Source organism: Lissotriton helveticus, chromosome 2_2 (assembly GCF_964261635.1).
Source record: "Lissotriton helveticus chromosome 2_2, aLisHel1.1, whole genome shotgun sequence".
Classification (NCBI taxonomy): domain Eukaryota; kingdom Metazoa; phylum Chordata; class Amphibia; order Caudata; family Salamandridae; genus Lissotriton; species Lissotriton helveticus.
In genome coordinates this window covers 74235865-74261802 of record NC_136060.1, presented here as the reverse complement: position 1 = coordinate 74261802, position 25938 = coordinate 74235865, and the positions used below count along the sequence as shown (strand labels likewise).

General features: G+C 47.5%; 1 protein-coding gene across 6 annotated transcripts in view; it reads left to right on the top strand.

The window, feature by feature from the left end:
- Nucleotides 1–25938, top strand: part of PCM1 (pericentriolar material 1) — a 1361399-nt gene that overhangs the window by 902380 nt on the left and 433081 nt on the right. For all 6 annotated transcript variants that reach the window (XM_078678108.1, XM_078678107.1, XM_078678103.1 and 3 more), the window contains one exon: nt 284–445. In XM_078678108.1, the coding sequence (XP_078534234.1) occupies nt 284–445 (162 nt within the window). The remainder of the gene's footprint in view (nt 1–283; nt 446–25938) is intronic.

Genomic DNA, 25938 nt, shown 5'->3' with positions numbered 1-25938 from the left:
ATAGGATACCAGAGTAAAGCAATTTCACCCACCACAGATGAAGCCCAGTAACCTCTGCTTGTCCTTCAATCCTCCCCAACGGGGCCTGCCGTGCCATCATTATCCCAGTGACCTCAATTGCTGGTATTGTTGTCTTAGTAGGGAATTTCAATTTTGAAGAAAGTGCATCGTAGTTTGTATCAATCAGACATGTTAGAAGCCAAGTAACTTTAATTTTGTTAAACTGATGACCCTTTATTATATAATAGTCTTAAAAATAATGCACATATTTGTTTTTCCTAAGGACTTGAAAGTGGTGCAAGCATTTGCAGCTCATGTGATCCCATTCAGTTAAAAAACCTGAATGCCCAAATGGAAGAAAACACTGAAAATAAGGCACTAGTGAGAAACAATCCTGATCAATTGGAAACCGTAAAAATCAGTAGATCCAACGAAATATCTTCAGGTATTTACTCAATAAATGAAGTTATATTTTTTTCTAATGCATGTGTTCACAGTTTAGTTTTTATGTTGGTGCACACTAAATTGTGAAATTAACTAATAGAACTCAGCCCTGAATTTGTATGTGACTGATCTCTTTATTCACGTTGCTGCTGTTGTACAGATGTCTCAACAGTAAAGCTTCTAATGGCTACTTTTAACTGCCAATTCCTCACCTTTAGAATATTCCCAGAAAAAAGATTGTAATCTGAAGCTTTAAACAAAATTACTCTAGCGTTTTGGTAAATGGCTTCATGCGGCTCCTCGTTAACTTTATTTCTCACTATGTGACGAATGGAGTCACATATAAGTGCTACCCCTGCACACAGAGTTCTGATGGATACTTCTAACTGCAGATTCTTCACCTTGTCAGTATTCCCCATGTATCAGTCTGGATGTGGAGAAATTCTAAAGCAGAACACCTGCGCGTTCCTAAGTGTAAATGTGCGTCTACACGCTCACTTTGTTCCGCTGCAGACATGGTGAACGGAGCTGCATAGAAAGGCAACCTGTGCACGCTGACATCAGTTCCTTTCTTTCTCCACCTTCTGATGCAGATCTGGAACTCTATACCCTTCATCTCTGACTACGTTTTTTCTGCATTTTCCACAAAACAAATTCCACAGGAAATGCCCCCTCCTACAATAACAGGGTTTAAACCTTATAACAACTGTCACAAACAAATGTCTGTGCAGATCCCCACGAGGTGTGCACTGGTGTCTGTCATCGACTTTAGAGCTGCCACTCTTGTGCCCAGAAGACCTCGAAGGACATACTTAATTCTGAAGCTCTCTGTCACAGACCGACCAAGACTATGCACCGTTCCTGGTTGAAGTAGAGTAAAGTCCTGTTCCTGAAGTAGTTTGCTCAGCAGATATTTACTGTGGTTGATGTCTGAGGATAAGGCAAAGAAAAAGCTTTAGTAGTCAAAGCAGACATCTGCCTCTTCCAACCATTCTCGATATCCAGAGAAGGCATTTCTCTACATTAATATCATAACGAGCTCATTTAACTTGTCAAACCGCATATTTATCATGTCTTTTTGCCCATGAAACACTTTTAGATACATTGTTATGCTTCAACATTTCAAAGTTTTTTTTAACATTTAACAAGTAGGTATATCTTTAGGCCATTCCACAACAACAATCATTTGTCCTGTTAGATAGAAGCCATTACAAAGGAGTGTGTGATAAGAACAAATTAATTGGGCTGGTGTGGCCAGCAATTCGCAGGTCAATCCTGGCACTAAAGGGTTACAAGCTCCGCAGAGTAATGGAATCACAGAGGAGTCAATTCCCTATAACGTTGCTGCATGCAGATGTGCTTATGAATGCCGGCTTGGCTTTTGTCCAAGAAAGGAATTCAAAATGGATCTTCCATTCATGAAAAAGAAAGACAGAATTTATTTTTTCCTTATTTTTTGACAATCTTAAAAATGAAAGTCCCTAATGGACCAAGTTTACTGTATGTAAGAGAACATGATATGACGGTCGTCTCCCCAAGGGTGTCGACCTGCCACCAGTTTAACCTCCCGAACTCCTGAGGAGCAGATTGAGAATCGGGTACGGATGCACCCCATCTTCCAGATCTGTTAACTGCGTTGCAGCAAATCGAGGCCCATAGGGAGGCTGTGTGGATTTTCGGCAAGCTTCTGGGCTCTCTCTCTCGTTCGCTTTTGGGCACCAATGATCCACATGGGCTTTCAGACTGCTAACCCCTGGTTAACCATTGACGCCATTTGTGCCGTGTATACTCCCTTGGGGTTCCGCACCAGTGTTGATGATGACTGCTGTCCCTATTACACCTCCTTTGACATCTGGCTAGCACCAGAAAAGGATCCAAAACTTGTAGTGGTTTCTGATTCTGAAACAAACTTGTTTGGACTTCACTGAGGCCGCAACCTGATCCTGTTGTGGCGCTTCCTATTAGAAACCCTTCTGACTCGGACATGCTGCCCTTACCGCAGTTGCACACAGACACATCAAATTTTTTGTTCCGACTCATATCAAAGTCAAACTTTTGGTGACGATGTAGACACGTTTGTCACACAATACGAATAAGAGAAATGGTATTAAAAAACTACAGGATTCCTTCTGGGCCAGCCTTGGAGGAGAGCATGTCATTGACTATAGTGATAGAAGGCCTTAAACTGCAGCTCCCAGCTAGAAAAACAGAGATTGGCTTTCTAGAGCCCCTGACACTAAGGACTTACACAGAAAATCAGTTGCACTGCAGCCATTTCACAACCCACTAAGCAATAGTTGAGCTAGATGTGTTTTAGATAATGATCAATCACTTGAGCCATCGAAGAGATTTCTAGTTGAATCCCAAATCCTCGTTCATTAAAGAACTATGCACTCAAGCGCACTAGGGATACATTTGAAATATTTATTTGAAATCTGAAGCTTTGTCTAGTTCCCAGAGTATGAATTGCAGCTACAATAAAGAACAATAAAATAGTAAATACAATGTTCACCAAAAACATTAATAATGAATAAATAAATAGTCGTAACATGGTTAATATGGTAACTTGTAGCAATCCTACCCTCATTCTGGTGCTTCTCAGAACTAATCTAATTCTAGCACTGCAGAAAAAAAAAGCTGAGTTATAGAGATTATACACACTCACAGACCTGTTTGAACAATAGATCTCATGTTCAGTGCAAGGTCTGAGACTGCACTTATAAATCTGTTTGCAAACGAGGGCTACATGCTTCCTATCCCAGTAACCTTCAGTTGGGACTACAGATATAATCCTCTACGGCCTGTCTTGGTACCACCTGCAGTGAAAATTCTTTTATAACATAACCTATTTTTAGACAATCTTAGTAAAAAGAAAAAAACTATTAACCTAAAGTGGTCTGAAGACCTTTCAATGTGTTTTAATCTACAAGATTGCATACTTTTTAAAATAACATCAATAAAGTAGACACATATTTGTCAACATTTAATAAACTCTTACAAATCAATAACAGTCTAATGTAAAATGAAGAATCCAGCGTTGAAATTAAATGTTGCAAACATAACTTAAGTTTGATTATCATGTTGCAAAACATAATAAAAACTGAATGACGTCAGTTTATTCATACAAATGCAGCACTTTGCTAATCCTCTCTATTCACTTTTTGATTGACTGGCACATATTACTCAGAGGGGAGTACCCAGAATAGAAAAATAATAATAATCACAACATCCCAGCAATGAGGAATATATTTGTAAATAAATGTAGAGCATATAGGTGCAATGTTCTATAAAGGAAGCTAGGACGTTTATATTAATTTTCAAATTATTGCAGCTGGTTACAAAACTGGAAATAAAACATTTGAAGGCACAAACCACCCCTTTGTGGACTTTTTCTTCTAATTTCTGAAAAAGGATGAAACATGTCTTGCCACGTTCTCCCTGCTACAGAGGCTGACATGGATCTTCCAAGAAATACGAAAGATGAACTTGCGGATGGCTATGATGGTGCTGTAATAGCTTTTAGTGCAAAAACAACTTGGTGATGGGTGGAATGCTTGAATTAATCTCACCCACTGGCAATCTCTCGGGCCGCATTCCAATCTATTGTTTTTCGCCCACTATGGCATACTTTGCTGATGAAACCATAACTATGGCAAAACTGATCCTGGGTTGCTTGTGTTCTGATCCACGGAGGGCCTGACAGTCCGGTGTGACTGTTCCCATTGGGGCAGGGTCAAGATTGATTTGTAGATAGTTGGTTCAAAACTGAGGTGGCGTGGTGCGCAGAATAATGATGGCTCTGGATGCAGCCCAAATGATGAGTGGCTGAGATTAGTTCAAGCATTCCATTCGTCACCGTTTTATAAGTTTATCCTAATACTTTGTTGAACAGTACTGGCTGAGCTTGATATCATTGGTTGAGTTGTCAACATTAAAGCTTGGGTGCGGTGCGCACTTGTTGGAGAGGAGCATCAAGGGAATCCAAGGATGCAGACACAGTCTGACGTTTTATTTTTGTATTTTTAAAACATTTTTATTGGTTTTAGTGACCAGTCATAAACAGGTTTACACTGGAGGAGATGTATCTTCTAATAACAGCACACCACCTTATCAAAACTGACCCCCACATGATTGTCAGTATTGGTATCTCATCACATGCTGCATAGTTCACATTTGACAGCTGTATGACGACACAGAACAATTGATGCAGTCTTATTGGCTGAACATATTTCCAATGGAACTTCCGGACCGAAGGTTTCAAAACTGTTAATACACCAAAGGAGGAGCTTGGAACATGTGGGTGATAGGATTCAAGTTGTACTTAGTGCATTCAATGATTATCCACTGCAATAAAAATTCAATATGTTCATGGCACTGTTGCTCAATCGGCTATGTCATTTCCGTCCACACTTGAATTCATGCAGACTTTAACTCTTAACTGGAATTAAAATAAGAATTGCACCACTGATGAATGAATGAATGAACGAATGAATGAGTACATGCTTGTATAGCACATGGCTACCCGGAGGCATCCCAGCGCTTTAGACCAATGAAATATAATCACCACTCAACGAAACAGAAAGGTCTTCAACCGTTTCCTAAAGGCCAGATGGTTCGATTCCAGCCGAATGCATTCGGGAAGCTGATTCCAAAATGTAGCTGCATGAAATGAGAAACGCCGGCCACCCATGGGTGTCCGTTTGACCCTAGGGACTATCAACAGGTTTTTGTGGTTGGATCTGAGCGAACGGGGAATCTAATGGTGAGTAAACAGAGGGCGTAGGAGGGGCGGGCCGTTATCAGTGGTTGACTTATGGGCCTTGAACCAGACCCTTTCCTGCACTGACAGCCAATGAAGTAGTCGCAATGCCGACCTAGCAGAGCTACGTTTAGGGACATCCATAAGCAGACGGGCTGCACAGTTCTGCACGGTCTGTAAGATTTTGATGGTGCCTAGCGGTGCACCCAGATAAACCCCGTTCACATAGTCCAAGCGGGATAGAATAAGTGCCTGGACAAGGAGACGTCTAGCCTCGGGAGGAAGAAGGGCCAGGACCGTCCTCAAAAGTCTGAGAAGACCATAGCATGTCGCAGAAACATTGCGGGCCTGTACTCGAAATCCCAAACTAGGGTCTAACCAGACACCCAGACTCTTGATTTGATTCTTAGGGGTGGGAGGAGGACCAAGACACTCAGGCCACCAAGGGTCAAGGTTGATGGGGGCCTTGTATCCTAACAACATGATTTCGGTTTTTGAACCAATGAGCTTTAGGAAGAAGGAGTCCATCCATGCAAGAACCTTTGTAAGACAGGGGGACAGATTGTTTATCCCTGTGTCAACCGCATCCGCTCGTGAGAGAGAGACAACCAGCTGCGTATCATCGGCGTAGGTGACCAACTGAACTCCCCAGGGAAAAACCACGTCGGCCAGAGGCCTCATGTAGATATTAAACATAGTGGGGCTCAATGAAGATCCCTGGGGAACGCCATATTGCAGGGGAAGCTGTTTAGAGGTTGCTGCTTCTTCAAACACGGCGAAGGTTCGATCAGCAAGAAAGGACTGCAACCATTTAAGGGCAGACCCTATGACTCCTACCTCCCTCAAGTGCTGAATCATGAGCAGGTGATGAACAGTGTCGAAGGCTGCGCTGAGGTCCAGCAGGACCACAGCAGTGCAGCCTCCTGCATCAACAATTGTTCTGGCTTCCTCAACCACGATAACCAAGGCAGTCTCTGTTCCCTGCCTACTTCTAAAGCCCGTCTGGGTGGGGTGCAAGGCTTCATTGTTCTCAATGAACGAAGATAATGCGGAATTAACGTGTTTCTCAGCGATTTTACCAGGCCCAGGTAACAAGGATATGGGGCGATAGTTTGACCAGTCTTCAGGATCTAGGTTAGGCTTTTTTAAAAGTGCCTTGACTCTAGCCTGCTTCCACAGTGGCGGAACCAAGCCAGCAGCAAGGGAAGAGTTGATTACGTCCCTAATGACTGGGAGACAGTCGCAGAGGCTAGTTAAAGGACAGATGGGGGCGCAACATCTGAGGGGGAGCCAGATTTAAGATTCCCGAGGAGTCTTTCTACAGTGGCTAAGTCAAGCAACGGGAAGGACTCCAGCACTGCAGGAAATGCAGGTGCTTTCGGGGGGGGGGGCAGAGTCCATGGAGTGAAAGGCGGAGTAGATATTCGCCACCTTAGAGGCAAAGAAATTAGCCAGCTCATCACAGCGTTTCTGGGGGTCCGATGATTCATTGGGAGGATATGGGGGGGTGACCAATGATTTAAACATTTTAAAAATTTCCCTTGGGGAGTTGGTGGCGGCAGCAATCTTATCTTGGTAGTAAGAGGATTGTGCAATTTTTATTTGGTTTTTGTATGTCCGTACTGCCAATCTGTATTCGTTTTTGTTATCACTAGAAAAAAATGTCTCCATTTCCTTTCAGACCGCTTGCAGCTTTGTTTAAGCAGTTTTAATTCGATGGAGTACCAAGGCATTTTATTGCAATGCGATGGCAGACCTCTGTTTTGGGGAGAATAAGATCTAAAGAAGCCTCTACCCATCTGTTAAAAGATGCATTGGCCATCACAGGATTATCACAGAAAGGGGGGGGGCTTATTCAGGATGGCAACCCAATCGTCCAAAGAGAGTCTAGACCCGATCGGACTCAGCTTCCTAGTTAATCTAACCGGGTGAGTTAGGTAAAGGATAACAAAGCTTAGTCTGACCACGGGACAAAAAGAGACTTCCAACAGATGTTATCCAAGTTGGTAAAAAAGTGGTCGATCAGGTGTCCTGCTAAGTGAGTAGGTCCAGAGACGATTTGTTTAAGCTGTAACATCCCAAACCCTTCCATAAGTTCTTGTGAGGGAGGAGCCTCCGGTTTGTCGAGGTGGATGTTAAAATCACCCAAAATGGAGAAATTAGGGGCAGTACTTGTGATATAAATAATCTTATCTTGAAGATTATTGCAGAAGTTATGTGCTCCTGGGGGCCGGTACACCAAAATCCCCGAGAAGGTACAGGTAGGAGAGAAAGAGATGGCAAACGCCATACTCTCACATTCTAATAGAGGGCTACTAGAAGTCAGACAGCCGAATATGTTTCTGTAAACAATTGCGACCCCTCCCCCCCGCCCACTCAGACGGTCATGTCTGCTCATAACAAAGTTTGGTGGCAAGGCTCGAATACATCAGGGTCCGAGGCCTCCGTCGTCCAAGTTTCAGTTAGGAAGAGGATGTCGGGTTCTCGGTCTTCCAACAACATGCGGATTTTGTTTGCATGTTTAGGGAGAGAGCGACAGTTAAGAAGCGCTAGGGAGTATGACTTATGTTTCTCAGTTTTAAAAGGAGGGGTTTCTGATGGCCCGATGACATACTTACAGTAGGGGCAGGGGGTCATTAACTCCTCTGTTGATATAGAATGTGGGCATAGAGCTGTCGGGTCATCTCTCAGTTTCCAGAGCTGTTCCCCACTATATTTCAATATACCTGCTCTGCTGAGTCCCAGAGTACCGGCCCCTGGCCCCGTCCTGTCGCGGACGGGCGCAGACGGGCTTTCCTTTGGCGCTCCTTCGGCGCAGGAGAGGCGCGCCCGCTGATTACGTCCGCTGCGCGGAGACATGACTGTTTTGCTTTATGCGGTCTCAGCGCGTGTCCCAGAGCTTAGTCCCAGAGCCTAGTCCACCAACCTGCCTGCCTCCCCAAGATGGCCGCTGTGTATTACCGGCCGCCTCTGTGGGCAAAAACCACTCAGCGCCTACTCGGCTGAATGAGGGTAGTAAGGTAGCGCAATGCGACGCAATAAAAAGCAAGTATCGACTAGCTGGGTATGATTCTAACACATAGTTAAAATTACAATGTTTTAAAAGTCATGCAATGTTTTTAAAAGTCATGCAAAGAAATCACGGCTCCCGGCGTTCGCCTCAGGAGTGGTACGAGGTAAAACTGGGTCTGTGATTATCAGTACGGTAGTTGAAATTCAACTGAACTTAAAAAGAGTGAGCTGAAGAATGAAGGAATGAGTCCTAGTATGGCTTAAAGTAAGTCAGTAAGCCAGATCCAATACTTTTAAAACAGTAGTTATGACAGTTGTGTTTGAAGAATAAAAAATAGAATGCAACAGTTCAGGAAAATAGGTTGTCTGCTGCAGACGTTAAAGATGCATTTCTCTACATTAATATCATAACAAGCTTATTTAAATTGTCAAACCACATATTTATCTTGTCTGTTTTTCCCATGAAACACTTTCAGATACATTGTAAAGCCACAGCATTTCAGTTTTTTAACATTTACCAAGTAGGTACATCTGCAGGCCATCCAACAACAGCAATCATTTGTCCTGTTAGATAGAAGCCATTACAAAGAAATGTGAGATAAGAACAAATTAATTGGGCTGGTAGGACCATCAATTCGCAGGTGAATCCTGGCACTAAAGGGTTACAAGCTCTGCAGTGTAATGGAATCACAGAGGAGTCAATGCCCTATAACGTTGGTGCATGCAGATGTGCTTATGAATGCCTGCTCGTCTTTTGTCCAACCAAGGAATTCAAACTGGATCTTCCATTCATGATCAAGAAAGACATTTATTTTTTCCATATTTTTTGACAATCATAAAAATGAAAGACCATAATGGACAAGGATGTTACTCTATGTAAGAGCACATGATATGACCGTCGTCTCCCACAGAAAATGGGGTGCTTTATATTTTCTCAATACGCAAGAGGGTATATGAAGACGCTTGTGAGGAAATGGGGTGTATTATATGGTGTGATTGTGCCACCTCACTGTGTAATACTTACTAACCCATTTACAACCCTTAGGTTTCTTTGTGAAACATTCAGCTCAACCCTGGGTAGCTGTGGCTCTGAGCAGCAAGACTTACACAAAGGAACAAATGTAAAGAAGCACGAATCCTCCTGAGGCGGAAGCCGGGAGTTCTTTGTTGTATTTTTAAAAATGTATATGTCACATTAATTGCTGATTTTAAAAGCACTCACTTTGTTTTGGGACCTCAGGACTCTGTCCTCTAGCGCACCGCACAGCCGAGTTAACGCTGGTCGCGGACCCTAGCAAACAAACATTTCCCTCCGCCATTGCCGGCGAGCCGCGAGGCCACGCCCACTCTGAGGCCACGCCCCCCGCCCTTTTCACCCCCTTGATAACATGTGCATTTACCGTACGCGCAGCAGACGGGCGCAGCGGGCGCGCCGAAGGCAAGCCCGTCTGCGCCCGTCATCGCCAAGACATCGCCTCTCGCCTGACCCCCTAGGCCAAACTACCCGGGAAACCCTTCGCTATGATAGAGACTTCCTTATCCCACTGAACCCTAGGAGGAACTGCAAGATGATATCGGGATATCTCGGACAGACATACCTCCACTGTAAGTCTTGTCATTTTTCCACACCCAACCCTTGTCTTCCTAAGCGCCTTTCAGCTGCGCACAAACCTACCCCTCTCACTATCTTACAACTCAATGTGAGGTCACTCTGTAAGCACCACCAAGAGGTTAACACCCTCCTATCTGAAGAAAATCCTGACATCCTCTTCATCTGCGAAACTTGGTTACATGACGACATGACCAGTATTATCAATCTCGCGCTACCCGAGAGCTAGCACATGAAATCGATAAATAGAGACACTAGAGGTGGCGGCATCGCTGTCATATACAGAAAGCAATTTCTGTGCTCCTTCACTAAAGAACTTATCTCGAACTGTGAAAGCGCTCGCTTTAAGATCACAGCGGGCCCTCATTTCTCTCTATCTGGCCTCTATATTTATCGCCCCCCCGGTCCTTCATCTAAGTTCATAGAAGCTCTCCTCGAAGTAGCAAACTCCCTGGTGGTGAGCTCGGCTAACTTCACTATACTAGGAGACCTAAACCTCCATTTCGACCGGAATCAAGATCCCATTATTAAAAATCTTCTGGCCGACCTGTCAGCCCTACAACTCTGCCCCCTGATTCAGGACGCCACCCACTCGTCTGGTCACATCCTAGACCCTGTTTTCACTAACCTCCCGGAGACTTTAACAGAGGTGCCCAAACCCATGGATTGGACGGACCATCACTTAATCAAATTCACTATACTGATTAAGGAAGCGTTTAACGGGGCTGAACCTTCCCGTCACCTCAAAAGAGCATGGCACAAAATCTCAATCAGTGACCTGCACGCCACCTTAGGAGAATTCCACCAAGAAGCGCATATAAACATAAACACCACAAATGCTGCTTTTCATAACTGGATCACTCAAGGATTAGACACCCTTATACCTCTCAAATGGACTAAGGGACGCGGCTCCCCCTCCAACCCTTGGTATAATAACACCCTGAAAGCCATGCGGAGGGACTGTAAGACAGCCGAAAGAGCATGGAGACGAGAATACAGTAACAAAGATAAATCTGTCTATCGTCTCAAACAAAAGCTTTATCACAAAGCTATTTGTTCCGCTAGGGCCGCCTTCTACGCTGAAGAAATTAACTCTAGTCCTAGCCCCTCCAAAGTTGTGTTCAAACTTGTGGATGAGCTGCAGAGTAAGATCTTCTTCTTCCCATACCATGTCAGCACAGCAATGTGAAGATCTCGCATCTTTTTTTGTTGACAAAGTACAAAACATCTATAAATCCTTCGCACACCACTCTGCTACATCTCTCAACTCCCCTCTACCCATCAATGAAGGCACCAAGTTGGAGCACATACCTGAAATCTCTCATGAAGACCTGACTGTACTTTGCAAGAAAGTAAAGTCTGGTTCCCCAGCAGACCCTATGAGACCGGCCCACTTCATGGAATCTCTGGATTTTTTGCTTCCCTCCCTAGCATATATATTGAACCTATCCTTTTCCTCGGCCACAGTCCCGACTGCCTGGAAGCAAACGTGGGTCTCTCCCATCATTTAAAAACCGACTCTCGATCCCTCCAAACTGGAGAACTTCAGACCCATTTCATTGCTTCCTTGGATATCCAAACTCGCAGAGGCCCACGTAAACATCACCCTGTCCAAACACATGGATCTAAACAACACCTTAGATCCATCTCAAAACGGTTTTAGGCCAGGCCACAGCACTGAGTCTGCCCTCCTAGCTACGTCAGAACATTTCCGGACGATACTTGATGCCGGCCAAAGTGCTGCGCTGATCCTATTGGATCTCAGCGCGGCCTTTGACACGGTATCCCATAACATTCTGCTGAATCGTCTGGCTACCGCAGGTATCGCGGACCATGCTCTGGAATGGGTCCGTTCTTTTCTGGAGGACAGGTCTTTCCGGGTCTCGGCCCCTCCATTCCTCTCCCAGTCCCACTCCATCGGACAGGGAGTCCATCAGGGCTCTGCACGCAGCCCATCCCTCTTTAACCTATATGTACAACCGCTTGCGGCTGTAGCCAGAGAATGGGACCTCTCGCTGGTGTCATACGCTGATGACACGCAGCTGGCTATCACTCTTACCAAGGGTCCCTCTATCTCTGCAGCAAGGTTCAGGGATGGGCTGGCTGCTGTAGCCCAATGGATGACAGATAATTGCCTGCAGCTTAATGCAGAAAGCAAGAAGCAAGACGGAGGTGCTGCTCCTCGGAAAGAACACCAGTCACTGGAACCAACACTGGTGGCCATCGTCACTGGGCACCATCCCACCCCCCAAATCCTTGGTCAAGAATCTGGGCGTCTGGATGGACTCATCACTCAACTTCCAGACCCACACAAAAAGAGTAGCGGCCACTTGTGTGGGCCTGATGAGGAGCCTCAATCCCATACTCGGCTTCTTTGATCCCAAGGTCCATCAAACGATCATTCAAGCCACAATTCTGTCCCGCCTAGACTATGCTAACGTCTTACTCTTGGGCGCCAACAAAGCAGAGATAGCGCATCTGCAACGCGTGCAGAACACCGCGGCAAGAACCTTGGTAGGACTCGGCCAAAGCTACAATCCGAAAACTGCACTGGCTACCTATCGAGTCCCGAATCCAGTTTTTATGCCCTCGTCATGATCTTTAAAATCCTTAAGACTGGATGCCCAGAACTTCTCCGGCCACTCCTTACACTTTATGTGCCACAGGTCAATCTGCGCTCACTAGGTCAACAACTACTGACCGTCCCTCTCACAAAGTTGGCTCGCACTGGCGAACGCTCCTTTAGAGTGCTAGGAGCCAAACTTTGGAACAACCTGCCTATGAGCATTCGCTCACTGGAAAATCTGTCTGCCTTCCGGAGAGCCGTTAAAACCCACCTATTTCCTCCCCTCTAGGTCCCTTGCCCTTGCTTCTTGTCCCTCATGGAAGTTCTGTGGTTCTTTAGCGCCGGGACGCCCCTTTGCTGGGGCAGCTGTTTGCACTCTACCAAATTTTAACATAACATAACATAACATAAAGCACTTAAACTGCACAGAACAATTGAAGAAGAAATCGACTTGACACCAAAGAAATCTGAAACTAATGTATAAAAATAGACTGTATTTGTATGTATTTTTATACCCCCTCAGCTGAAAAAGATCCACTGGAGAGTTCAGGAGGTATAGAATTTACAAAATATAGTAAATCTAAGCATTTCACTCAACTAGAAACAAGCTTTTGTGAATCCAGTGAATTTGACATTCAAACTTTTTTACTAAAAAGTTCGGGCTAGGTGTAATGCTGTCACTTGGATTCACTTTAGGGGACTAACTCTAGTGCGGATCTAGTCATGGGGACCAGCAAGATCCTCAGGAATAGTCACCTCGGCAGGTGAAGCAGTCTGCAGTCAGTTCCACACACTTTTATCCTTTGCTGGGCTTTCCTGTGGAAGTGGTCTTGATACACGAGATGAAGGAAGCTTAAGATGCTCAGAGGAGGCTGTGGATGCGATGCGGTCGACGGGGTCTTGTTTCGACTTCTCGGTTTACACGAAGGAGGTGAGGTGGTCCTGGTCACAGGAGCTGAAAGAGACAATTTGTTATAGATTAATTACCCGTAGAATTACCCCCAGGCATCAGACTGGATCCGGAGAATTTGTTCGTCAGCAGTACCCATGCACATCGAAAGGTGGCGTTGGTTGGTTGGCTCCGCGTTCATTGTAGTCACCAGATGACTTTGCGGTAGCTACTTAGATGCGGCCCTCCCATGCTGACGTCGGTTATCTCAGCAGGCTTCAACCCCCAACGTCCACCCTGACTTGGACACGGAGCCGGACCGACGTTGTCCGCCGCCGAGCGGTACTTTTGTACCTCTGTTCGACTCTGGTGTTTCCTACAGGCCAGATTAGCAACCAGAGGAGGGTGTGAAGGACAGGGAGGGGTCTGTTAACCCTTTGGCTGAGCATTTAGATGAACCAGACTTGAGAGAGGAGCTGGGGGAAGCCAGTGGTCACCGTGGCTACAGAGGAGAGTGCTTCCTACTCAGTGGTGTTGCGTAGGGCAGCCGAGACCCTCAACCTCGAGCTACCTACGGTGGTGGTTAGGACGAATCTCCTGACTCAGATGCTTCACCCGGCAGTGGCCTGTTCGGAGGCCCTGCTGCCTTTGAATAAAGCCCTTACTAAAATCCTTTTGGGTACCTGGTCCAGGCCCAACAAAGGGGCTCCTGGGGATAGGATGATTGCCTGACACCACTTTTCGGCTCCGGGTAACACACCACCTGATAGAGAATCCAAAAAGCTGGATCATCTTGGGAAGATGATGTTTTCTTATTCCAGCTTGGGCCTGCGGTCGGTGAACACTGCATGTCTGTTGGGCCGTTACGCCCACTCTGTGTGGGATGCGGTAGCACAGGTGCTGCCACAGTGCCCGGAGGAGGCCCGGGCCATGCTCTCCCGTGCAGTCGACGAGGGGAGAGGCGCAACCAAGTTCACCTTAAGATGTGGACTGGACACCGCCGACTCGCTAGGCAGGACAATTTCAACATTGGTAGCCCTTCGATGCCTGGCTGAGGTCGACTGTTTTTTTCCGGAGAGGTCCATGCTACCTTGCTGGACATGCCTTTTGATGGCCGTCGCCTGTTCGGCGAGAAGGCAGTCAATGCGCTGGATCCCTTCAAGGACTCCCGGGCTACAGCCATGTCCTCAGGACTCTCCACCCACCTTGCGCAGTTTGCTTTTCGACCCTTTCGTGGGACCGAAGGGGTGTCCCGAACGTTCCTCCCAGGGCCACAGGCCAGCGCAAGCTGTCAAGCCCCTGTGCTCCCGTCGTGGGTCTGGGGGCCAGTGAGCAGGCCAGTCCACCAGCGCCCCTTCTACTGCAGCCTTCAGACCCTCCTAGTCCGACCCTTTACGGCCACCAATCGCCAACGGGGGGCAGGATTAGCCATCGCCTCCTCCACTGGCGCACCATCATGTCGGACAGATGGGTTTTGCATATAGTCCGAAGGGGCTGTTCCCCCCCCCCCCCCCTTTCGAAACTACCCCTATATCCATGGCACCTCAATACCATTGCATGTCAGAGGATCATTTGGCCCTTCTCCAACAGGAAGTTACAGCTCTCTTGGCCAAGGGGGTCTATTGAGCAGGTTTCTGCTTCTGTTTCTGGTTACTATTCCCACTACTTTCTGGTGCCCAAGAAAGACAAGGGCCTGCGACCTATCTTGGATCTCGGGAACGTCAACCACTTCTTACCGAAGTTCAAAATGTTTACACTAGGTCAGGTCCTGTCTGCCCTCGACCCTGGAGACTGTATGGCAGCGTTTGAATTTCAGGATGCTTACTTTTACATCCCCGTCCTGCCGGCCCACCAGCGTTAACCTGCGGTTCACGGTAGCCCACAAGCAACTTGAGTTTACCATGCTCCCCTTTGGACTTACCAGCGCCCCTTTGGACTTACCAGCGCCCCTTGGGACTTACCAGCGCCCCATGGGACTTACCAGCGCCCCTTGGGTGTTCACGAAAGTGATGCTGGTGGCCATCTTCATAAAAAACAATTGCTGGCTAATACAGACCGGGCTAAGTTACATCACTTATAGTAATTATATCTCCAATGACTTGTTAAATTTGACCTGGAAAAGTAATAATTACAGTGCTTTCCGGTATACACATATAATAGTGACCTTTGTCAGGTAATGAATCTATTTTAAGCAATCAAATAACGGTAAATTTGGCACATGGGTTCGGCAGAATGGGGGTGTGCGGTACCCTTTGGGATGTGCGTGCGAATGGGGGTGTGAGGTGGGATGACACGTGTAATTATATGAATGATTATGTTTCTGTGACTGACGCGGCAGCGTCTGGTGTAGCCAAGTCTTTCTCCCGGAGCCAAGCCACAAACGGCTTCCTACTATCTTTTGGGAGGGATACCATGGGCATGAGGTCTCAGAATGCAGCCAGTTGCTTCTTACAGTAGGAAACGTCTCTGAACCAGGAATTAATTTTGGGGTACTTTGGGGCACCCCAGATTATGGCCAGTCTTTGCTTAGCCAGTTGTGACATTATAGCCGCTAGTCTGCGTTTTCCAGGGGTAATGTACTCCACGTATCTCAGAAGGGCCACCAGCGGTGAGCAACCAAGGAAGACCACCGTGACCACGTGTATAATTGCTTACACCGTCTCCCAGAATTTGGCTATGGTTGGGCAGGGCCATGCAACATGAAGAAAGATGGCATCTTCTTGCTTACATTTCCAACAGTACGCATCTGGGCCTAATCATATTCTGCCTAGCTGCAGGGGGATGGGATACAGCCTATGTAGAATTTTAAAATTAATAAGTCTCAGTTTATAGTTAGGGGACATAAAACCAAGCTAAGAACAGCAAAACGCCCATTGTTTATCTGTCTGTAACTCATTTTGATCCGCCCTCCACTGTGCCAGGGCCTTTGGGGCAGGAAAGGGGGTATTAGACTGTCTTTGATTGTATGATATGGTGATCAGTTTGCGAGGAGACGGGGTGACGAGAATCTACTCTAGTGGCAAGATCGTGGTTGGGGCTGATGGAATGGAAGGGTGCAATCTTCTACAGGTAGCTTTGAGTTGATAATATAGGAGTAGCTCTAAAATGGGTTCGGGAGTAACCTTGGTCCCTGCAGTGCTTCCAGGAATGAATCCTGTGGGTATAGGTCCCCCGGTATTGTTAGGTCCATGTTACAGGTGCGTGCAATGTTGCTTTTGTCCTTAAGAGGAGGGAAGAGTGGGTGAAGTGCAAGTGGGGTGGAGGGTGCATATAGAGATGGTGTTGTAACGCACTTCCTTAGGCCCTCCCAGGCCCAGCGCAATGTCTCAACTGTGTTCACTTCACCGGTCGTTCTGCGGTATGGTTTGTATAATGCAACATGTCGAGGGATGGGGTCCACCACATCTTTCACAATTGCCACATGTGGTTGAAATGGAATGGAATGGGATGAACCCAGAAATGTAGGTATTGTGCCTATGCACACAGGGCATAAAGTTTGAAATCCGGTGCTCCCAGCCCTCCCTGTGAGAGCGTATGCGTCAGCAGTTCCCAACCCACCCACGCCTGCTTCCCGGCCCACACCAAGGTTATTACGATGGATAGAAGAGATTTGAAAAAGGCTCGAGTCAGGGGGATGGGGATATTTGCAAATAGATTAAAAGATTTGGGGAGTGTAGGAGAGTGGGGTCTGCAATCCCATGGCCACCCCAGATTTTTGCTTTTTTGCTTCACTGGTTTACGATTTTACCTGGCTGTGGGCCTGCTAATCAGACCCACAGCCTAGCTGTTCTCTCTCTAAATTACAACCATGTACCTTAGGTGCATCTCACCAATTGGTACTGGGCCACCTTATCAGTCCCTGTACAGCATACTTTAGGTTTCCAGGGCATAGGTGTACCCAGGGCCTACCAGGGGCTGAAGCATGTATTATGCCACCCCTGGCTGGCCACCCAAACAGACACAACTGGCTGCACGACAGCTGGGGCAAGGTGGTGTAAACACCCTTTGCTTTAGATATAGTATTCCTATATCTAACCCTAAAATGGACACATATATTCCTATCAGTCACTCCTATGGAAGGCCTTATCAATCCTGAAGGCAGAGTGCTTGGAATTATGTGAGATGGTGCTCTGGCATGAGCTGAGCCCGTTTGCAGCTTGCGGAACCAAGTCCAAATAGCTGTTCCATGATAACGCTATACCATATACTCTTAAGTGCATTATAATCCTCGCGGTTAAATGCTAACTTTGGTATAGCTTTATCAAAACATGTCGAGTAAGGTGTCGTACGAATTGGAATACTAACCCCTCGCCAATTCTGGTGACGGGGTTAGCATTCCACCCTTCTAGAGGGACACGACATGTATGTAACTGTGAACCCCGGTTAAAGTCAGACATAGCCTCAGCTCCACAAAATGGATGCTGCCACCGAGACACAAGTCTGCCCTCCTGCTCCTGGGAGTCCTTCCAGCAACGGAGGCCTGGACAAAGGGTTTCCTGTCAGGGGCGGTGCCAGCACCATCCCAGACAGGATTTTGTGTATCCCAGGTAGACAGGGCTGAAAGGAAGGTGACTGCAAGTGGCACCCCGGTGCTCACTGTGCATATGCCGGCTCAAACCAGTTCCTGGGGCACACCAGCCCCTGAGCTGGGGAGAGACCGGACAAAGGATCGGGGTGTAACCACCCCCCTCCTAGTCCCACCCATAGGGCAGGACTTAGTCGCGTGCCAGCCCCTTTTCTTAGCATAAAGATAGGAGCAGGCCCCCTTCCCAAATTAGATAATTCTGAATCTTGAAACTACTTTCCACGAAAGGAACTCTTGACTCTTCTGAAGATTCTCCCCTGTGGCTAAGGAGTAGCCACCCTGCACCAGCAGGCACCATCGAAGCTCTTGCGGTTTGCTGTAAGTCCATCCTCTGGATCCAGACTGCCCAGCTCGACGAGACCCGGATTCCCTGCCATCTCTGACCTCTACCTACATCATCCAGCACAGCTGAGATTCGTGGGTGCGACGAGACCCGTGGGACCGGCCATCTTCAAGACCTGCACGACGCTTCTCCAGCACGACCGCCGAGAGACCCTCGAGTAAGTGCACTGGGGTTTGAGAAGCCCTAACCCTAAGCAGCTCCAGCACCGAAGTCCAGCCTCCCAGCATCCACGAGATCTGCGTGGGGCCCTTCTGCTTCTTTGCTGCTTGCCACGTTGTCCGGTCACTTGCCCGTTGGCTAGTGACCCTCTTGACGACGTACCACCACGATTTCACCGCTGGTCTGGTTGCTCCAGACTGGCCCTTGCTCCCCTCCAACTGAGGAGCACCCCGGACCGTCCTGGTCCACTCCAGACGCCATCTTGAGTCCACCGCGTGGGCTTGCCTTTGCCAAGGCTTATTGCTCCAATCCTGGTTTCAGCAGCGCCGACAGCAGACACCTTCGTGGGACAGCTCGCCCCTCCATCCTGGTCACCGACAACGTCTCCTGGTCCGAGAGACTGCAGAGCCCAGCGTCGCCCACTCAACTGGTCGAGGTGATTTCGCCCAGTGCCATCTTGGTGCCCATCTGATCACTGGCTAGTGATCAAGAACTGAGTCCCCTCTGCTTTCAGGTCATCTTCAACTCCGATCCAGGCTTGGATCCCATTGAACTTCATCACTGGTCGCCTGCCAGCAACTTCTTCTTCCAGGCTCCATAGACTGTAACGAGGATTCCCGACGTCTTTTGAACCCTATGCAGCCGCAGCCCCTGGGCTAGGTAACTCGAGCATTTCGGTGCTCCAACGTAGGTTCACTATCTAAGTGTCCAGATCCTTTTTCGTTTTCAGCCTAACTAGTCGGATTCGTCCGATAACACTAACTTTACGAAATCTAGCATCCATAGACTTTGTCCCGCATCCCGCGTGAGAGTGCACACTCTGCACCCGATCTCCCTAGGCCTCCTGCTCCTAACCTTAGGGTACAGTAGTGTAGTCCTAGCGACCCTGAAGCCTCTGGATCTTGTTACTTACCTGCTAGTATTTCTCATTCCACTTTTGTAGTATATGGTTTTTCGTGCCCCTCGGGCATTTGTGTAAATTGTGCAACTTGAAGTATTTTCGTAAGAGTTTTGTATTGTGCCTAGCTCCCTGACTCATAAAGAGTTCAGGGTAGAACTGTTATTAATAAATATCCTATATTTTTATAACAACTTGTGTGGTGTCCTTTCACTGGGTGTTCAAGGGGTATATGTGATGGTAAAACAACTGGCTTAACACGCCCTCTAGAGTTTAGCCTGAAGACTGCTCGTGTCCATGCTACTAGGATAGCTGGTCTGAAAGGTTGACTTACAACCAATCATCAATAAGGGTTGTTTGGTATGATACAAAGTGATCACTAGAATAGTGAGCACTATATATCAGGCCAACTTCTCACATTGGTGTGCAGCGGTTGGGATTTGAGCTTGCTGTTGTTTTACCTCGCATGTATCCTAATAATATCAATTGAAAGATCACATAAGTACCCAGGTACATATAACTTAACTTAGAATACTCTGAGTTCTACTGAACCAGCTGTTGTAGTGTAACAAGGCTTAGCACACCTTGACTACAACTCTTAGCAAGGGATCAGTAGGTAAACTCATAGTGTAGGTAGGTGCATCACTTACACCACACTAGAAGCATGTCTACCCATGGAGAGTCTTCAGAGACTCCCCTTGTGGCTGTTGACCCTCCACAGGTCACTTCCAGATATGCAGGCCTTAGCTTCCAGGAGATGAGACAATTGTGTACCTCCAGGAAACTAAAACAGGGTTCTAACCCTACCATTCCTTTTCTGTTAGGTCTCTTAGAGACTTATGATGCTAGAAAAGCTACTCATACAGATGGGAGCATGCCCCCCCTTAGAAGGTACCCCTGGAGATCCTGACCTCACTGAAACTGAGGAAGTAGAGGAGGAGGAGGATGAAGAGGCTATTTCTGGGGATGAGGCAGACAATGGTCCTGAGCTAGTCAGGCTTACTAGGGCCAACTTAGACCTACATAGGGAAGGATCTGGGGGACTCCCAGTGCTGACCCTAAGCAGGCCTAACTTTGGAGTTAGAAGAGATAGATCTCATTCTAGGGATTCCAACATCTCTGTGCACTCTCATGCCTCTGCTCAGAGGAGAATGATCTCTCCCCAGAGGAGACTGACTTCCCCTCAGAGAAGAGAACATGAAGCAAGGATGAAACAGGCTAATCTGAGGATTCAGAGGGAAGAACTTGCCCTTGCCAAGGAAAAGCTTGCCTTTGCTAGAGAGCAACAGTTGAGTGGGGTAGTCCCCACTGGTGGCAGCAATATCCCTAAGGATAAAGACAGGAGTTTTGACACTAGACGCCGCAGTAAAATAGTGCCCCCCTTTAAACAAGGGGATGACATCCACTTGTGGATGACTGCTTTGGAGAGGGCCTGCACTGTCCAGTGCATCCCCCAGAGTCAGAGGGCAGCTATTTTGTGGCTCTCCTTTGAAGGCAAAGGTAGAGATAAGCTCCTCACTACTAGAGCTGAGGATGCTAACAATTACCAAGTCTTGAAAAATACACTGATTGATGGGTTTGGCTTAACCACTGAACAGTACAGGTTGCTGTTCAGAGACACCCAGAAAATTCAGTCTCAAGATTGGGCTGACTTTGTAGATTGTGCCACTAAGGCTTTTGAAGGCTGGTTACTGGGAAGTAAAGTTACTGATTACACAGGATTGTATAATCTAATTATGAGAGAACAAATCGTAAGTAATTGTCAGAATCAGTTGTTGCATCAGCACCTTATTGACTCAGATCTGACCTCTCCCCAAGAATTGGGAAAGAAGGCAGACAGATGGGTCAGGACAAGGGTCAAGCAGCAGGACCAGAACCAGGGTGGTGGCCAGAAGAAAGCAGATCCCAAGGGTAATGAGAACAAGCAAAATGACCAGAAGTCTTCAACAGGGCCCCAACAATCTAAAGAGGGTGGGTCCCAGAATTCCCAGAATTCCCAAAAGAAGAAGAATGGTCAGAAGAAACCATGGTGCCAGTACTGCAAAAGTAATACTCACTGGTTTAGTGAGTGCACCAAGAAAGGCCCAACTCCTACCACTACTGCCCCTAAGGCACCTGCACCCCCTAGTACAGTTAGTAGTGGTAGTAATCCTCCTAAGGCTATAGTGGGGTTAACCCTGGGAACTGAGGCGGGCTCTGACTTAGTCAGAACACCTACTCGGGCTGTTCTTGTTTGTACTGGGGACATGAATATGACCCCTACAATAAGTCCCAGTACTCTGGGCAAGTACAGGCAGACGCCTGTGATTAATGGAAAAATGGCTCAGGCCTACAGGGACACTTGTGCCAGTGTCACCATGGTGACACCTAACTTTGTGGACCCTGACCAGGTAATACTGGGAGCAGACTACCTGGTGACCAATGCTAGCAATGCCACTACCTCCCATAGTATGGCACTTGTTAACTTCTCCTGGGGAGGGGTACATGGCCTCAAAAGGGTTGTTGTTAGTTCAGACCTCCCTGTGGACTGTCTATTGGGCAATGATTTGGAATCCTCCTTATGGTCAGATGTGGAGTATAGGACTCATGTGGAAATGTTAGGTTTGTCAGCACATGTCCTTGCTGTGACTAGGTCACAGGCCAAGAAATGCCCAGCTGAACTAGTGCTGGATCCTGGAACAATGGACCAGACACTAACCAAGAGAAAGAGCAGTAGGGGCAAGGTTGACCCTTCCCCCCCTGCCTCAGGAACAGGATCAGCTCTCTCAGGGGACTGACCCCAAGACCCCAGAAGGAACTGTCCTAGAAGAGCTTGAGCCTGAACAGGTTGAGTTTCTTGGGACAGGGGGCCCTTCCAGGGCAGACTTGAGGCAGGCACAGTTAGACTGTTCCTCTCTTGAACCCCTCAGACAGCAGGCTGCTGCTGAGGCTGCAGGGAATGCATCAGGTGCCCATAAAGTGTACTGGGACGATGGACTCCTTTACTCTGAGGGAAGAGACCCCAAGCCTGGTGCTACCAGGAGGCTGGTCATCCCCTTGACTCTGAGAGGTTTCCTCCTCACCTTGGCCCATGAAATTCCCCTTGCAGGTCACTTAGGCCAGAACAAGACTTGGGACAGGCTTGCCCCACACTTTCACTGGCCCCATATGTCTGAGGACACCAAGAACTTTTGTCGTTCATGTATCACCTGCCAAGCCAGTGGCAAATCAGGTGGCACAACAAAGGCCCCCCCTTATACCACTACCTGTGGTGGGGGTTCCCTTTGAAAGAGTGGGGATTGACATTGTTGGACCAATGGACCCCCCAACAGCATCTGGGCACAGATTTATACTGGTGGTAGTGGATCATGCCACCAGGTATCCAGAAGCTATTCCCCTTAAAACCACTACAGCTCCTGTTGTGGCAAGGGCCCTGGTTGGAGTTTTCTCCAGAGTGGGGTTCCCTAAGGAGGTGATCTCTGACAGAGGTGCAAACTTTATGTCAGGATACTTGACTGCTATGTGGAAGGAATGTGGTGTCAATTACAAATTCACCACACCCTATCACCCACAATGCAATGGGCTTGTTGAGAGATTCAACAAGACCCTCAAAGGGATGATAAAAGAGTTACCTGAAAAGCTCAGGCGAAGATGGGACATCCTTTTACCCTGCCTTCTGTTTGCTTACAGAGAGGTCCCACAGAAGGGGGTTGGTTACAGCCCTTTTGAGCTTTTGTTTGGACATCCTGTAAGAGGACCCCTATGTCTTGTGAAGGAAGGATGGGAGTTACCACTCAAAAAGCCTAAACTTGACATAGTGGATTATGTACTTGGTCTCCGCTCCAGGATGGCAGAGTACATGGAGAAGGCATCTAAAAACCTTGAGGTCAGCCAGGAACTTCAAAAAGCTTGGCATGACCAAAAGGCTGTCCTAACTGTTTACCATGCAGGACAGAAGGTGTGGGTGTTGGAGCCAGTGGCCCCAGCAGCTCTCCAAGACAAATGGTCTCAGCCCACATCATCATTGAACAAAAGGGAGAAGTCACCTATTTGGTGGACATGGGAACTCCCAGGAGCCCTCACAGAGTACTTCATGTGAATAGGCTCAAAGCATTTGTTGACAGGGAGGACATGGGCTTGCTCATGGCCACAGATGAGTGACAGGAGAAAGAGAGTGACCCTCTCCCAGACCTGCTCACTCAGAACCCTGATGATGGGTCAGTAGATGGTGTAGTCTTTTCTGACAGCCTCTCTGAACCTCAGCAACAGGATTGTAGGCAGGTCCTGCAATCCTTCAGACAAATGTTTTCTCTGACCCCCAGTCAGACAAACTGGTGCACACATGAGGTGGACACTGGAGACAGTCTGCCTATAAAGAGTAAAATCTACAGGCAACCTGACCACGTCAGGGACTGCATAAAAACTGAAGTACAAAAGATGTTGGAATTGGGAGTCATTGAACCCTCAGAGAGCCCTTGGGCTAGTCCTGTAGTTCTAGTGCCTAAACCTCACACCCAGGATGGTAAGAGAGAGATGAGGTTTTTGCGTAGACTACAGGGGTCTCAATGCTGTCACTAAGACAGATGCCCATCCAATACCAAGAGCAGATGAACTCATTGACAGATTGGCTTCTGCCAAGTTCTTGAGTACATTTGACCTGACAGCTGGTTATTGGCAAATCAGGTTAGCTGAGGATGCCAAGGCCAAGATAGCATTTTCTACCCCAGGAGGTCATTACCAATTTGTGGTGATGCCCTTTGGTTTGAAAAATGCACCTGCCACTTTTCAAAGGTTGGTGAACCAAGTTCTCACTGGGTTGGATGACTTCTGTGCAGCATATCTAGATGATATTGCTGTCTTTAGCTCCACCTGGGAGGATCACCTGATCCACCTGAGGAAAGTTTTAGAGGCCCTGCAAAACGCAGGCCTCACTATCAAGGCTACTAAGTGCCAGATAGGGCAGAGTCAAGTTGTATACTTGGGCCACCTTGTAGGTGGAGGCCAAGTTCAACCTCTGGAGAGCAAGATACAGGCCATAAAGGACTGGGCTCCTCCAACCACCCAGACACAGGTCAGAGCTTTCTTGGGCCTGTCTGGTTATTACAGGAAATTTGTCAGAAATTATGGAACCATTGTGACTCCACTTAATGACCTGACAAGTAAGAAAATGCCAAAGAAAGTTCAGTGGACAGTTAGCTGTCAGAAGGCATTCGATGACCTAAAGCAGGCCATGTGCACTGCACCTATTCTCAAGAGTCCAGACTACTCCAAGCCATTCATTGTCCAAACAGATGCTTCTGAGTTGGGTGTGGGAGCTGTTCTATCTCAGCTGAATATTGATGGTCATGACCAGCCCATTGCTTTTATAAGCAGAAGGCTGACCCCTAGAGAGAAACGTTGGTCAGCTATTGAGAGGGAGGCCTTTGCTGTGGTTTGGGCCCTGAAGAAGTTGATGCCATACTTGTTTGGTACTCACTTCAAAGTTCAGACCGACCATAAGCCCCTCTTATGGCTAAATCAAATGAAGGGTGAAAACCCCAAACTTCTTAGGTGGTCCATTTCCCTACAGGGGATGGACTTTACAGTGGAGCACCGCCCAGGAACTGACCATGGTAATGCAGATGGTCTCTCCAGGTACTTCCACTCAGAGCAAGAAGACTCACCTGGTCAAGGTTAGTTTAATGTCCCTAAGTTTGGGGGCGGTTATGTAGGAGAGTGGGGTCTGCAATCCCATGGCCACCCCAGATTTTTGCTTTTTTGCTTTACTGGTTTACGACTTTCCCTGGCTGTGGGCCTGCTAATCAGACCCACAGCCTAGCTGTTCTCTCTCTAAATTACAACCATGTACCTTAGGTGCATCTTACCAATTGGTACTGGGCCACCTTATCAGTCCCTGTACAGCATACCTTAGGTATCCAGGGCATAGGTGTACCCAGGGCCTACCAGGGCTGAAGCATGTATTATGCCACCCCTGGCTGGCCACCCAAACAGACACAACTGGCTGCACGACAGCTGGGGCAAGGTGGTGTAAACACCCTTTGCTTTAGATATAGTATACCTATATCTAACCCTAAAATGGACACATATATTCCTATCAGTCACTCCTATGGCAGGCCTTATCAATCCTGAAGGCAGAGTGCTTGGAATTATGCGAGATGGTGCTCTGGCATGAGCTGAGCCCGTTTGCAGCTTGCGGAACCAAGTCCAAATAGCTGTTCCATGATAACGCTATACCATATACTCTTAAGTGTATTATAATCCTCGCGGTTAAATGCTAACTTTGGTATAGCTTTATCAAAACATGTCGAGTAAGGTGTCATACGAATTGGAATACTAACCCCTCGCCAATTCTGGCGACGGGGTTAGCATTCCACCCTTCTAGAGGGACACGACATGTATGTAACTGTGAACCCCGGTTAAAGTCAGACATAGCCTCAGCTCCACAAAATGGATGCTGCCACCGAGACACAAGTCTGCCCTCCTGCTGCTGGGAGTCCTTCCAGCAACGGAGGCCTGGACAAAGGGTTTCCTGTCAGGGGCGGTGCCAGCACCATCCCAGACAGGATTTTGTGTATCCCAGGTAGGCAGGGCTGAAAGGAAGGTGACTGCAAGTGGCTCCCTGGTGCTCACTGTGCATATGCCGGCTCAAACCAGTTCCTGGGGCACACCAGCCCCTGAGCTGGGGAGAGACCGGA